Source organism: Aotus nancymaae, unplaced genomic scaffold, assembly GCF_030222135.1.
Source record: "Aotus nancymaae isolate 86718 unplaced genomic scaffold, 86718_ANA_hifiasm-v0.15.2.pri h1tg000003l, whole genome shotgun sequence".
Lineage (NCBI taxonomy): Eukaryota > Metazoa > Chordata > Mammalia > Primates > Aotidae > Aotus > Aotus nancymaae.
Genome location: NW_026988414.1, coordinates 52472070 through 52487242, shown reverse-complemented (window position 1 = coordinate 52487242; position 15173 = coordinate 52472070). Strand labels below are relative to the sequence as shown.

The following is a 15173-nucleotide window of genomic DNA, read 5'->3' as shown; positions in this document are numbered from 1 at the left end:
CTCCTGGAGAACCACCAAGGTAGGTAATAATAGTACCTTCATCATAGAAGGTTACATCAGTTAATATACTTAAAGTGCCTGGTTCATAGAAGCACTCAGTGAATGATGTACTAGACATTTTCATGCATTTTTCTCTCAAGCCTCAGAAACTATCCTAAGAAGTACATACTGATATTATCCAGTTAATGATTGAGGAAACTGAGGCACTTATATAGCTTTTTCTCATGCTGTTTTTCCTTTTAAAAATTATTTTTGAAGTTAAGATAACTATAAACTATTTTGAACTAGATCAGAATTAAAAATTAAAAGTCTTTGCTAATAATGTTACAGTATATTTAACTTTGTTCTCATTCTTTTAAAGACAAGTCTTATTTGTTCTATAGGCATTTTGGAGATATGTTTTTAATTCCTTTGGCAATGAATGGAAAGCATAGTTATTGCGGAGAGACAGACTTTAATTATACTTGATTTTGTTTATTTTTTTGAGACAGTTTTACTCTTTTCCCTCAGGAAAAGAGTAAAATTGCAGTCTTCTCTCACTGCAACCTCTTTCTCCCAGGTTCAAGCGATTCTCCCTCGGGAGCCTCAGCCTCCCGAGTAGCTGGGATTACAGGCCTGTGCCACCATGCTTGGCTAATTTTTGTATTTTTTTTTTTTGTAGAGATGGGGATTCACCATGTTGGCCAGGCTGGTCTCAAACTCCTGACCTCAGGTGATTTGCCCACTTTGGCCTCCCAAAGTTCTGGGATTACAGGCGTGAGCCACCACTGCTGGCCTCTGTACTTGATTTTAGAAATGAATTCCCTCTCAAATTTACGAAAAGTAATGGAGTAGATTTAGTTAAAACAAATGGGACATGGACAAATAAGTCTTATATGAAATCGTTAATAATGATACTTGCATTAATGAATAGATTTGGTTTTCTTTTTTTTGGTTTTTTTTTTTTTTTTTTTGAGACAGAGTCTCGCTCTGTTGCCCAGGCTGGAGTGCAATGACGTGATCTGGGCTCATTGCAACCTCCACCTCCTGGGTTAAAGTGATTCTCATGCCTCAACCTCCCAAGTAGCTGGGATTATAGGCATGCACCACCCTGCCCATCTAATTTTTGTACTGTTAGTAGAGATGAGGTTTTACCATGTTGGCCAGGTTGGTCTTGAGGTCCTGACCTCAGGTCATCTGTCCGCCTTGGCTCCCTAAGTACTGGGAGGCGTGAGCCATTGCACCCAGCCTGAATAGGTCTTAAAAATAATTTGCTAAGATGCTCAAAGCAGAACAAAGGAGAAAATAGTGCTTAATAACTTCATGAAAAGAATTCAGTAAAATTTCTACAATTCACAGATAGAGTAGTATGCTAATTACTGACAATTCAATTTTTTTTTGTTGTTGTTGTTAGGTGTGCTATCGAGTAGTAATGCAGCTTTGTGGACTTTGGGGTCATCCTGTTTTAGCAGTGAGAGTCTTATTTGAAATGAAAACTGCTAGGATAAAGCCTAATGCTATTACTTATGGTTATTATAATAAGGTAAGTAGGATCAACATTAGGCAATATGTGCTGCTTAATAAGAATGATAATTTTGTATACCTTTTGTTATTCATGAAATTACTGTTAAAAGAGGTTTTGGGATATAATTCTTTTTAAAAAATTGATAAAATGTATATACATTTATCATGTACAATATGATGTTTTGAGATATGTATATTGTGGAATGGATCAATCAGGCTATTAAGTAATTAACATGCCTTACTTCACATACTTACCATTTTTTTCTGGTGAGAACACTTGTAGTCTCTTAGCAATTTTCAAAATACAATACATTGTTATTAACTGTAGTCCCCATGTTGTTCAACAGATCTCTTGACTTTGTCATTTCTCCTATCTAACTGAAATTTTGTATCTTTTGACCAACATCTTCCAGTCCCCCATTTCCCGTCACCTCCCAAAACACCTGGTAACCAGTTCTACTCTCTAAGTTTTATGGGTTTCACTTTATTGGATCTCATATATATGTGAGATCATGCAGTATTTGTCTTTCTGTGCCTGGCTTGTTTCACTACCATAATATCCTCTGGGATCATTCATATTGTCACAAATGACAGGATTTCCTTTTTTATTTCAGGCTGAATAATATTTCATTGTGTATATATACCACAGTTTCTTCATCCATTCATACATTGATGAACACTTAGGATGATTCCATATTTTGGTTATTACGAATAATGCTGCAGTAAATATGAGGAGTACAGATCTCTTGAGTATACTGATTTCATTTCTTTTGCATATTTATACCCAGTAGTAGGATTGCTGGATGATATGGTAGTTCTGGTTTTAATTTTTTGAGGAAACTCCTAACTATTTGTGAGGAATCTTTTTAATGGCTGTACTAATTTGCATTTCCACCGAGTGTGTAAGTGTTCTTTTCTCCACATCCTTTTTTTTTTTTTTTTTTGAGCGGAGTTTCACCCTTGTTTCCCAGATTGGAGTGCAGTGGTGTGATCTCGGCTCACCGCAACCTCCACCTCCTGGGTTCAAGCGATTCTCCTGCTTCAGCCTCCCAAGTAGCTAGGATTACAGGCATGCTCCACCACGCTCAGTTAATTTTGTATTTTTAGTAAAGATGGGGGTTTATACACACACACACAAATGCATGTATGTATTTTTAAAATCAGATATTGCTAATGAACATTATTTTTACCCTTATTTTACCTTTAGGTAGTTTTGGAGAGCCCGTGGCCTAGCAGTACCCGCAGTGGTATCTTCTTATGGACGAAGGTACGGAATGTGGTACATGGCTTGGCACAGTTTAGGCAACCACTTAAAAAGACTGTGCAAAAATCACAGGTCTCCTCAATATCAGGTAATACATGTGATTAGAAGTATACTTTCTTGCTGAACCATGAGCTTTATAGGCATATGAATTTTTAGCTATGTGAAGTAGAAAACTTAAATTGTGGTAGACATTTTCATATACAATTAAAGACAGATTATCTTAGTCCATAATTGTTTTTGTTTTTTCCAGAAATTTAGAAAGTGTTCTGCAACTATAAGTGAAATGTGGGTCATTCATGTTTAGTTTAAGAGATTATCAATGCATGAGTTATTGAACTGCGATTGTCCTTATCTTTAGCTCCTCAGAATGTCACAGGTGGAAGTGATGGGGACACGGTGAGCCACGGTAGTGTGGATAGTTCTAATGACGCTAACAATGGGAAGCACACAGTCTTCGTCAGAGATTTAATCAGGCTTGAGTCCATTGATAATCACTCTAGCACAGGTACTAAAATCCAGATTTTACTAACTCTTCACTTACTCACATGTTTAATCTTTCCTTTTTCAAAAAGCTTCTTCCCTTCTTGAGTTTGTGTGACATGAATACTTTAAAAGTACTAGAAGCACTTTACTTCTAGTACTTTAAAAGTAGAAGAGAAGCAATACAAGTCTGCAGATCACTTTTCTTTATTTTCTGTAGTACAAAATTAGTATGGTAGTTCTGTGCACAGTGCTCTAGCATGATGCTTCTTTGTATTTGTTCATCATTAATTTGTGAACATGAACGCCATAATTAGGAATCGTGAGCTAAGGAACTTCAAAATTAGTGACACAACTTGCAAATCTTTTTTTAATTAAATAGAAAATATATCTTAAAACTTTATGAATATTAAAAAGGGAAGGAAGGAAGTCACACCATGAGGAAAAGCATTCTCTTTAAGTTATGTATTTTTAGATCTGAGAGCTACTGAAGCTGCTTTTATGTACATAGCCATGGGAATAACCCCTGTCCTCTGAAGTTAGAAATAAGTATAATTAAAGTAGCACATTGTGCAGATATATGTGTGTTGCACATCCTTCTTCTTGTGTTTTTTTTTTTTTTTTTTTTTTGTGGTTGTTTTTAATATTTCAGACCTTCCTTTAAAAAAGAATTCTGGGTCTAATTCCTGTGCTTCTGAACTTGTCTCAATGACTGAAGTTTCCTTTTCTCTGCTCTTTGTTGCTTTGCTTTTTGCTCTGTGCTGTTTCTTGGTGCTGCATTTGTCCTTGGCTGTCATGGTGTGGGGTGCAGACAGACTTGTATGACGTGAAGCTATGGATACACGTGTGCATTAATTCTACCCTTGAATGTTAACCACATCAGGTAATTTCCCATTTATTAGGTTAAATTTTGCTGACATGCAAGGGTGGGGGAAAGACTTTCATTGTATTTTAAGTATTGTTATAAGTGATAAACAGTTTTCATTTTCTTGCCTTTTCTCCTTCAGATAAATGTAATCATATATAGACTCTATTGAAAATATCAAACTAACTTTCTTTTGTAATGGTCCGTTTGCAAAGCATATTTTTTGATCTTATTTGAAGATATATTATGCTTTGCTAAAATTCTTATTTTGAAGTTGGTTTGTAGCATCATTGTGACAAATAGCATTAAAAGCTTTGAAGAATTAATTGTTTCAGCTGTTGAGGTGGTGTGGTTCTTTCCAAAACCGATCTACTGAATTATGCTAAAAGCAACCTTCCCAAAATTACAGGAGCATGTGTAAATAATTGAAAGTCAACATAAAGCTATACATTACAATTCTGTTTGTAATAAGCTTCCTCAGTTTGCCATCATGTTTGTATATTATATTAACAAATAAGAATTTTTATGAAACATTTATTTTAAAGCTACCTTATTTTATTTCCTCTTGCATTTTTTGCTGATACTTGTAGAGGAAATGAGATTCATATATAAAAAAACAAAAACAATTTTTTTTGTTATGAACCAGTTTACCAGGAATAGTAATAGTAATACATAAATACCTTCCCCCATTCCTTCAGATTTTTAAGTTTATCTCATTATAGAGGCAATTTACTCCTTTAATGGAAATACCAGTCTCCTAGTAATCCTGAGTAATTGACATAAAGACTTCAATAGTTGGGGAGAACCTTCAGGTCCCCCTTATATATATTTTAGCTGCATTTCAAATGACTGAATTCCACATACTGAATTTGCAGTTGTGGTGTGTCTCTGTAGAACTTCTCATGATGCCATTTGATGCTTTTGGAGTCTTTGGCCCAGGCGCTTAAAGTTACTCATTTCATTAAGGATTATCTTAGGAAATCTTTCCACTTGGTACCTGATACAGAGTCACTTCGCTGTTAGGGGCATGTTTGGTTTTAATCTACCCAGGTCCCAGCCTAGTGTTTATTTCATAGAACCATATTGCTTTACCAGACTTTTTGAGGGAGCCAGTAAAAAAGTGACTGAAGTTAGTCATTCTAAGTAATAGTATTTAAAGACTACTTTTGTTATATGGCAAACCCAGAGTCTGAGTGGCAGTGTAATAAGTAATGGAAAATGGAGGTACTGCGTATGTTATTTTATGTGCCTTTTATTGACATCTTTATGCTGATTTCTCTAGTACCTGATCTTAGTTTTGATTTTAAATGATAGAACTTTAAAGTCAAAACAGACTTTTAAAATATTTGAAATAATTTCAAACTTAGAGAAAAGTTGCAAGAATAATACAGAAAACTCTCATATCTTTTTATCTAGATTCACTGCTTTTTAGTTTGCCACATTTGCTTTGTTATTTTCATTCTTTATGCATATACATACCATTTCTTTTTCCTAAATCATATGAGCAGGGCACATACATCTTGCCTTTTACCTCTTACTATTTCAGTGGTGTTTTCTCTTATATATAACCACACTTTAGTTACCAAATTCAAGAAAACATTGATATACTACTTTATAGTTTATATTCCAAGTTTGTCCGTTGTCCTAATGTTTCTTGTGGTAATTTAACTCCCTTTCTTTAGTCTTCCTTAACCTGGCACAGTTCCTTAGCCTTTTAAAAAATCTTGTATGACCTTGGTCTTTTTGAAGAATTCATTTAATTATTTTGTGAAATGTTCTTTAATTTGGGTATGTCTGCTATTTCCTAGCGATTAGGTTATACATCCATGGGTTTGCTACATAAATGATGTTGAATCCTTCTCAGGTTATCACATCCTACAGGCACACACAGTCTGTCAGACCATCATCGGTGATATTAATTTGGATCACCTAGGCTCACTATTGTCTGGTTTCTCTGTAGATAGTTACTATAATATTTTTTCCCTCTCAGATAAAAAGCTATTTTTGAAAGGACACTCTGTGACAATGTGCTAATATCCTTTCTCATGACACTTTCTCTTTTAAATTTGGCATCCATTGATGATGCTTGCCTGAACCAGTCATTACTATGATGGCTAAAAGTGGTGATTTTGCCAACTCTGTCACTCCTTTAGAAGATGATATTCTAGTATATAGAAAATTCTCCATTCTCTATTTTTTTTCTTATTTGAGTGTGGACTCCTGGATTCCTATTTTATTCATTGAAGTGTAATTCATTACTGTCCTTATTTGATCTTCAAACTATCCCTGTGTTGGCCAGTGGGAGCTCCTGTAAGCTGGTTTTTATGTCCATTAGATATTCTCCCATCATGTTTCTGAGCACTACCTTTTTGGCACAACAGACTGTTCTAGCTCAATCTTGTACCTTCCCTATCTGAGCTCTAGAATCAGCCATTTCTTCAGGGATCCCTGGTTCTTTTTTATGGGGACTAGATTTTGGAAGCTAAGATTTCGGCTCACTGTTACCATGGTGTTACTCCTTCTAAACTTTTTTCCTAAGCTAGAAAAGATGTATACTGTACATAAAAAATAATTTCAGAATTGTCACACTCATTTCTCTGTGAAAAACAAACCTACTAGGCAGTTTAGGATTTGATAATTACTCCTAGGCTTAGGGTAAATATTCAAAATAATGTATTCAAAAGTTACTTGAATTTGTCCTCCCCTGGCCCTTTCAGTGTGGTTATTCATGTGATATACAGTTGGCTTCATTTGTTTCTGTTTGCATTCAGTTGTACCCCCTTTATCTTACTGATTTTATTTTTTTTAACATGCAGAAGTATATTACATCTGCAAAGATAAAAGCAATACCATAGCCATACATAGAGAAGTTTTCTCCCTCTTTATTCATTGCATCATATTTTCCCCCAACCCTGGTAGGTAACCATCTTTACTGTTTTCTAGTTTATTTTTCCTGCATTTGTTTTTGCAAAAGGAAGCAGATATATGTGTTTTTCATTCTTACACAGAAGGTAGCGTTCTGTAGACACTCTCCAAAAGAGACTTTTCCAAACATCTTGTCTAAATCTTTTTAATTTACAGATGAAGAAATTAAGATTTAGTGCTTCCAAATGTGTTTAGTCTTTGATGTTCCTGTTTCTACTGTTCTTTGGTGCTTATCATTATTTTTAAAATGTTCTATGTGCCTTGTGTGCTTTCTTGTCTTCCTTTTCTCTAACTTTAATTGTGTAGATCAGTGGAATTTTCTTTTGATATTTTATATATGAATTATAAGTATATGAAAACATTTATATGTAAGCCTGCATTCTTTTTAACAGGTGGTCAGTCTGACCAAGGATATGGGTCTAAGGATGAACTTATAAAGGATGATGCAGAAATTCATGTGCCTGAAGAACAAGCAGCAAAAGAATTGATAACTAAAACAGAAATGCAAACAGAAGGTTAAATACTGATATTTATGAACTTTACTTAGAATAATACCTTTATTATTAATAATCAAAAGTTTATCTTAGTTGATAGCTTTGATGATTATTTTCACAAATGTGAGGTCTGGCTCTTAAGATGCTACATACTGTTATATAAGGTAGATTTTGGTAGTCTCTGAAGTTTAAGAGATCTTTCTTTCTTTCTTTATGTTTTTTTTTAGAGACAGGGTCTTGCTCTGTTGCCCAGATTGAGTGCAGTGGCGAGACATGGCTTACTGCAGCCCTGATCTCCTGGCCTCATAGGATCCTCCTGCCTCAGCCCCCTGTCAGCTGGGACCACAGGCGCATGCCACCATGCCTGGCTAATTTTTAAATTTTTTGTAGAGACAAGGTCTCGCCGTGTTGCCCAGGCTACTCTTGACTTCCTGAGCTCGAGTGATCTTCCTGCCTCTGCCTCCCAGAGTGCTAGGATTACAGGTGTGGGCCACCACACATAGCCATAAGAGACCTTTAGAGACTCTGTACGTCAGCCCTTAATTTTGCAGGAAAGTATGACCCATTGAGGCATTTGCCAAAATTACGTAGCTACTTTTGACAGAACCAGGACTAAATTTTGAGTAATCAAAACTTCTATTTTAGTGCCCTTTTTAATTTTAAAATGCTCTTTCACTAGCAGTCCTTTAAATATATAGGTGGATAGTTTTCATTCATGGGTTAAAAATAGTCTATGGTTTTCCTGGTTTTTATAGGACTCATTAAGGTAGAGATAATTTGTTGTAATCATTTTATGAAAATATAGAGGAATATTTTGGCTTATAGAATAAGATGCTCTTCCTCTTCGCCTTCACAAAAGTGCACTTTCTTTGATGTTACTTATTTTATACTCCAGAATTATGGAGAAGCAAGCCCCTTTCCTACTGGCCAAGTGATGAGAAGGAGAACTGAAGGCCAGAGAGACTTAATTGATTCACTAAAGAACATTCATGTTGGGATAATTGAATGCTAAAACAAAGCATTTATTTCAGTTAATACTGGCAGCATTTATGGCATAAAATAAACCAGATACAGTCTATTTTACTTTGTGTCTGTAGTAAAATAGACATACTATTGGAGAAAAATACATATACTATATAAAAATCAATATATGGTTTCTGTTTAATATTGGCAAAAATAGGAATGATAACATCCAAATATTTTTTTCCAGAGGTGTGTGATGCCTCTGCTATTGTGGCAAAACATTCACAACCGAGTCCAGAGCCTCACAGTCCTACTGAACCTCCTGCATGGGGCAGCAGTATTGTGAAAGTTCCATCTGGTATATTTGATATCAACAGCAAGAAATGTAGCACTGGTGAGTCTTTACATTTTGGTTATTAAATACTTAAAATATACTTCTGTAGACACATATGTGTCTTAAATGATATTAAATTGTTTACTTAGTTGTAATGAACATGCTAAAGAGCCAGTAGGGACTTTTGAATTCTATAAATAGGCTAAAGAAATTGAAAATATTTTTACTTAAAGGTGTTTGATTTTTAAAAGGAGTATTTGGTATATTTAATTGTTATTTGGAATACCCTTTCCTGTTGTGGTGACTGTTCTCCATTTGGCTACTCTTTCTCATTGTAGATAATGAGAGAGTGTACTTGTAGGGCTTCCTATATGCATCATGAGCAGAGAGGCAGTCATGTGATCAAATCCCAGAGGGCTTATGAATGGCAGGCTAATTCTTATCAGTGAAGGGAAGTGGAAGACAAAGATTCACATCATTTCCCCTCTACACAGATATGCCAGTGGAGCTTTAGTTTTGGCCATTGTTATAGGTACCCCAAGCTACTTCTTATTTGTGATTGTTTGTAATAAATAACTGTGTGTGCATGACTCCCTTGAATCTGAGTTTTCTGCTGTCATTTATGTTGTAGGCCTCCCAAGACTCTTATGGCACACATATAAGTATATGATTTTGGTTTTTTTTGAGATGGAATCTTGCTCTGTCGCCCAGGCTGGAGTGCAGTGGTGGGATCTCAGCTCACTGCAGCCTCCACCTCCCGGGTTCAAGCAGTTCTCTGCCTCAGCCTCCCAAGTAGCTGGGATTACAGGCACCGCCACCACACCTGGCTAATTTTTGTATTTTTAGTAGAGACAGAGTTTCACCATTCTGGCCAGGCTGGTCTTGAATTCCTGACCTCCTGATCTACCCGCCTAGGTTTCCTAGAGTGCTGGGATTACAGGTGTGAGCCACCGCGCCTGGCCTCTAAGTATATGATTTTAAAAGACAATGAAATTGACCTGCATCCTTTGCCGTTCATTAGCGGTGGCTACAGTTCATTTTTCTAAAGTTGACTCTCTTGTCTGAAAATGTATCTATTGTATGACTTTACAGAAATTAGTTCAGCTTCTTAAACCAATATAAAAGTACTCCTTGTTCTTAAAGTCTTTTCTCTTTGTATTTACTGTGACTCCAAGTTTCACTCACTACTTTGTTGGGTAGTGCTCAAGAGATGGGGCTAGAGGTTTTTTGAGAAAACAATTGAAAAACACATTGCAGATCCCATTTTCCCAACCTCTTGATAGCAGAGATGCTGGGGAAAAGGAGTGAAGAGTTTTCTTCATCACAGGCTTAGAATCCTCTAAGAATATTGAACTGGACATGGTCTGTGCACTTTTGTGTTACTTTCTCTTTTAACTTACTTTATTTTCATGTTAAGAACGAAGGGCAAGGATAATGGGACTTTTGTCAATATAGCGAATATTTTAAAAATTGAATAAAATGTGCTGTTAAATTCCTGGAAATACTATGAAAACCAATAATATTTGCAAAGATTTGTTTCTCAAATATTGGGAACAGCTTTTAAAGCAGGTACGTATTTTGAGTTGTAAAATAGGTTAGTTTAATTCCCATGAAGTCTTAGAAAGAATATCTCTGAATGTTTATTCTGATTAATTGATATAAATATGATTATTAGTACTAACTTGAAAGATTAAAAAGAACCTTGAAATCAATCTTGTAGTTTAAAAGATCTTATCTAAGACAGCTTTTTTCCTTGAAGCTCCCAGACATTATGCTTTTTAACACAACAAATGATGTGACTACAGTAAAAGGCACTGGATAAAAAGAAAACAAAGGAAAAGTAAACACAAATGAGAATCCTAAATGTGAATTTTTCAGGCTGCTACACAGTTTTTGAGACAGGGTCTTACTGTGTCACTTAGGCTGGAGTATAGTGGCACAGTCATGTCTCACTGCAGCCTCGACTTCCTGGGCTCAAGCAATCGAAGATTCTCCTGCCTTAGTCCCCCAAGTAGCTGGGATACAGGCGAGTGCCACCATGCCCGGCTAATTTTTGTATTTTTTTTGTGGAGACAGGGTTTCACCATTTTGCCCAGGCTGGTCTTGAGCTCCTGAGCTCAGTTGATCCACCTGCCTCAGCTTCCCAAATTGCTGGGATTACAGGCGTGAGCCACTGGGCCTGGCCTGACCCTAACTTAAAAAAAAAGAAAAAGAAAGAAAAAGGAAGAAAGAAAGAAGGAAATTTATTTCTTACAGTTCTAGGGGCTGTAAAGTCCAGGATTAGGATATTAGCATGGTGAGTTCTGCAGAGGGCCCTCTTCCAGGTTGCAGACTGCTAGCTTCTTATTGTGTCCTCGCACAACAGAGAAGGAGAGAGCTTTCAGGGTTTTCTTCTATAAGGGCTCCAATCCCATTCATCAGGGTTCCACTTTCATGATCAAATTATCTTTCAAAGGCCCTCTCTCCTAATAACTATCACATTGGGGATTAGGATTTCAACATGTGGATTTTGGGGGACACAAACATTCAGTCCGTAACAGGTAGATTTAAATTCTAATAATGATTCAAATAGGAAATAATAGCTTTTGGTCTTGGAGTGAAACAAATTACATGGTAGCAAAGAGCGGAAGACTGCTTGCTTCTTCCAAAGCTGAGAGAAGCCGCTATGGCCACTAGCATGTTTTTGCTTTACCTGATCAAATAAGACTGACTTCTGTGAAGGCTGAGATTATTTCTGTTTTATTTGCTTTTGTATTCTTAGCACCTCATATAGAGGATATTAGTAGGTGTTTAGATATTTGTTGAAGAAGTGGATATATCTGAATAATTTTTTAACCACTCAGATTTTATCAGCCTTTTTTTTTTTTTTTTTTTTGGTGGAGACAGAGTCTCATACCGTCGCTGTTGCCTGGGCTGGAGTGCCATGGCATAATCTCGGCTTACTGCAACCTCTGCCTCCTGGGTTCAGGTGATTCTCCTGCCTCAGCCTCCTGAGTAGCTGGGATTACAGGCGCCTGCCACCAGGCCCAGCTAATTTTTTTGTATTTTTAGTAGAGACGGGGTTTCACCATGTTGGCCAGGCCAGTCTCAAACTTCTGACCTCCTGATTTGCCTGCCTCAGTCTCCCAAAGTGCTGTGATTACAGGCGTAAGCTACCATGCCCAGCCAGCTTTCTTAGAATTTGTCAGCGCTAAGCATTCCATTCCGGATTCTTTTACTTTACAGCAGTAAGGCTGTGAGTATAGCAAATATACAATTCCTCTACGATTACAAATTTGCTTTTTGCAGAGTAGATTCCTGGCAAGTATTTGTTGAATGGATACAAAACTAAGATGGAAGAGATTCTTTCTTTTTCTGTATTTTTGTGAACAACACAGACACATCCATCTATCATATATTGCATGATTTGTTTTTTAAATGGGTGTTTATATACGTACAGGATGAAAGACAGGTTATACATTAAAATGTTATCCCAGGGAGGCAGGTTTAAATAGCTTTTCCAGGGTACTTTTTAAAAAATACCTTCTTTATAGCCTCTAAATTTTCTGGGTCTTTTATTCTGTGTATATGTCACATTTGTAATCAGGAAAAGAGTAAACATTTTAATGAAAGTTAACTTGGAAAATAGAGAGTCATTGTTAATATTTTTACTTTCCCTTTTAGGTAGTATATCAAATGTGCTGTTTTCTACTCAAGATCCAGTAGAAGATGTAGTCTTTGGTGAAGCTACTAATCTCAAGAAGAATGGTGATAGAACAGAAAAAAGACAAAAGCACTTTCCTGAGAGGAGTTGTAGTTTTAGTTCTGAAAGTCGAGCAGGAATGTTGCTTAAGAAGAGTAGTTTGGATTTGAATTCAAGTGAAATGGCTATCATGATGGGAGCAGATGCCAAGATTCTCACAGCAGCATTGACATGTCCTAAGACTTCTCCACTTCATATCGCAAGAACCCATAGCTTTGAGAATGTTAGCTATCACCTACCTGATAATAGGACTTGTGTGTCTGAAAGCACTTGGAATCCTGGGCACAGATCATCTCTGGTGCCAGAGATGCTTGAGGAAAGCCAAGAACTCCTTGAGCCTGTGGTTGATGACATAGCTAAAACTACTGCAACAGAGGATACATATGAGAGTCTACTAAGTGATAGTACCAGTAATCAGTCCAGAGACTTGAAAATAGGATCCAGAGATCTGAAGAATAAGAGAAGTAGTTTATATGGTATTGCTAAGGCGGTTGAGAGGGAAGATGTTGAAACCGGACTAGATCCTTTGTCTCTTTTAGCCACTGAATGTACAGGGGAAAAAACTGATTCTGAAGATAAGTTGTTTTCTCCAGTTATTGCACGTAATCTGGCTGATGAAATAGAAAGCTATATGAACCTAAAAAGTTCCCTAGGTAGTAAATCTTCTAGTATGGAATTACACGGAGAGGAAAACAGAGAGTCTGGCATGACTACTGCACTTACTCATGCTCTAGAGAGGAGATCAAGCCTACCTTTAGATCATGGTTTACAAGCACAGGAAAATCCTGAAAGTGAAAAGAGCTCACCTGCAGTGTCGAGGTCTAAAACTTTTGCTGGGCATTTCAAGCAGCAAACCCCCTCTCGAACTCATAAAGAACGTTCAACTTCTTTGTCAGCGCTGGTGCGTTCTTCGCCGCATGGCTCACTGAGTTCTGTAGTAAATTCTTTGTCGGGATTAAAGCTGGATAATATACTCTCAGGGCCCAAGATAGATGTCCTAAAATCTGGCATGAAACAAGCAGCGACAGTAGCCAGTAAGATGTGGGTAGCTGTTGCATCTGCCTACAGCTACTCTGATGATGAGGTAAGAAAGCTTGATGTGTGTAGTCTATCTGCTATTGGAACATTTATAGTATCTTTCTAGAAATATATGTATTATTATTAAGAGATTTCTGTGCCCAGGCTGGAGTGCAGTGGCGTGATCTTGGCTTACTTGCAACCTCTGTCTCCTAGGTTTGAGAGGTTCTCCTGCCTCACCCTCCTGAGTAGCTGGGACTACAGGGTTGTGCCACCAAGCCTGGCTAATTTTTGTATTTTTGGTAGAGACAAAGTTTTGCCATGTTGGCCAGGCTGGTCTTAAACTCCTGACCTCAGGTGATCCACCCTCATCGGCCTCCCAAAGTGCTGGGATTATAGGCATGAGCCACTGTTCCCGGCTGATTTCTGATAACTTTGGATTTTATATTTTGTGTAGTCTAGCTGATACTGGAATGTCTGTATATCTTTTTAAAAATATGTGAGGGATTATTAATAGAGTTCTGGTAACTTTGGTTTTCATATTTTAAAATTATGCATATTTGGTTTCTTTCTTGAAGTAACTTGAACATACATGTAAAGAAGTTAATAATGTAGAAATAAAATATCAGGACTACTTTATAATTCCATAGACTAGTCTAAACTAAAACATTGTTTATTTTTTTGAAACTTCTAATGATGAGCATTTGAAGTTAATAAAACTGCCATGTTATATTTGTGTAGCATTCACTTTTAAAATAATTTTTACCTATGTAATCTCCTTAATACATGTGAAGTCAAGCTACAGCTTAATCCATAGATTTCATACTACATGATAAACATAATTGTCTTTAAAAAGCATTATAAATAGAGTAGTTAATCATTAGATCTTTTGATAAAAATGAAAGTGGGGAAATTTTGCTTGTTTTACAGAAAAAAATGGAAATGTCACCTTGTATGCAAAGAATTGTATAATATTTGAATACTTTAGTAGAAAAGGCAGGTATCTATATGTTGCTGTCATTTTTTAACAGTACATCCTAGGTACTGTTATAAGCTATATGTCTATTTTATATATGAATATATACAAACATGGTATTTAATTTTCATATTAACTCCCTGAGGGTGGTACTGTGGTTATCCTGATTTTGTAGATGATATATGAAATTCAGAGAGGCTAATTAGCTTCCCAAGATGACATAACTAGGGAATGGTGGAACTATTATTTGAAGTCAGGGAGATTGGCTCTAGAGTCCAGGCTCTTACTTTAGAAGCAGTGTCTAAGGAGAAGATACCAAAGAGCAATATATGAAAAGAGGTTCATGCTGGGAGCTATCCAGAAAAAAAAAGCAAAGCAAGTGATATCTAAGTTGGGATTTGAAGGATACATTTGACATTTGGGGTTAAAGCTGTAAGAAGATTGTCAGAAGAGTATATATGAAAGAATAATGTGAAATGGCATGAAAGCTTAAAATATGCATGCACTTTCAAGATAATCAATTTCAGATTGTTAACGGTCTAAATCAGAATTAGAGACATGGGAAAAGAAATTAGACAACTAAGACTTTTATACTATTTGAAGGAAAACT

The 15173-nt window shown here is 36.4% G+C and overlaps 1 protein-coding gene across 6 annotated transcripts in view; it reads left to right on the top strand.

The window, feature by feature from the left end:
* The window catches only part of DENND4C (DENN domain containing 4C), a 132731-nt gene that overhangs the window by 93779 nt on the left and 23779 nt on the right, over positions 1-15173 (top strand). For 5 of the 6 annotated variants that reach the window (XM_064381151.1, XM_064381145.1, XM_064381150.1 and 2 more), the window contains 6 exons: positions 1394-1522; positions 2711-2855; positions 3126-3272; positions 7430-7552; positions 8742-8888; positions 12492-13654. In XM_064381151.1, coding sequence (XP_064237221.1) covers positions 1394-1522; positions 2711-2855; positions 3126-3272; positions 7430-7552; positions 8742-8888; positions 12492-13654 — 1854 coding nt within the window. The remainder of the gene's footprint in view (positions 1-1393; positions 1523-2710; positions 2856-3125; positions 3273-7429; positions 7553-8741; positions 8889-12491; positions 13655-15173) is intronic. The other variant, XM_064381158.1, reaches the window with a different exon arrangement.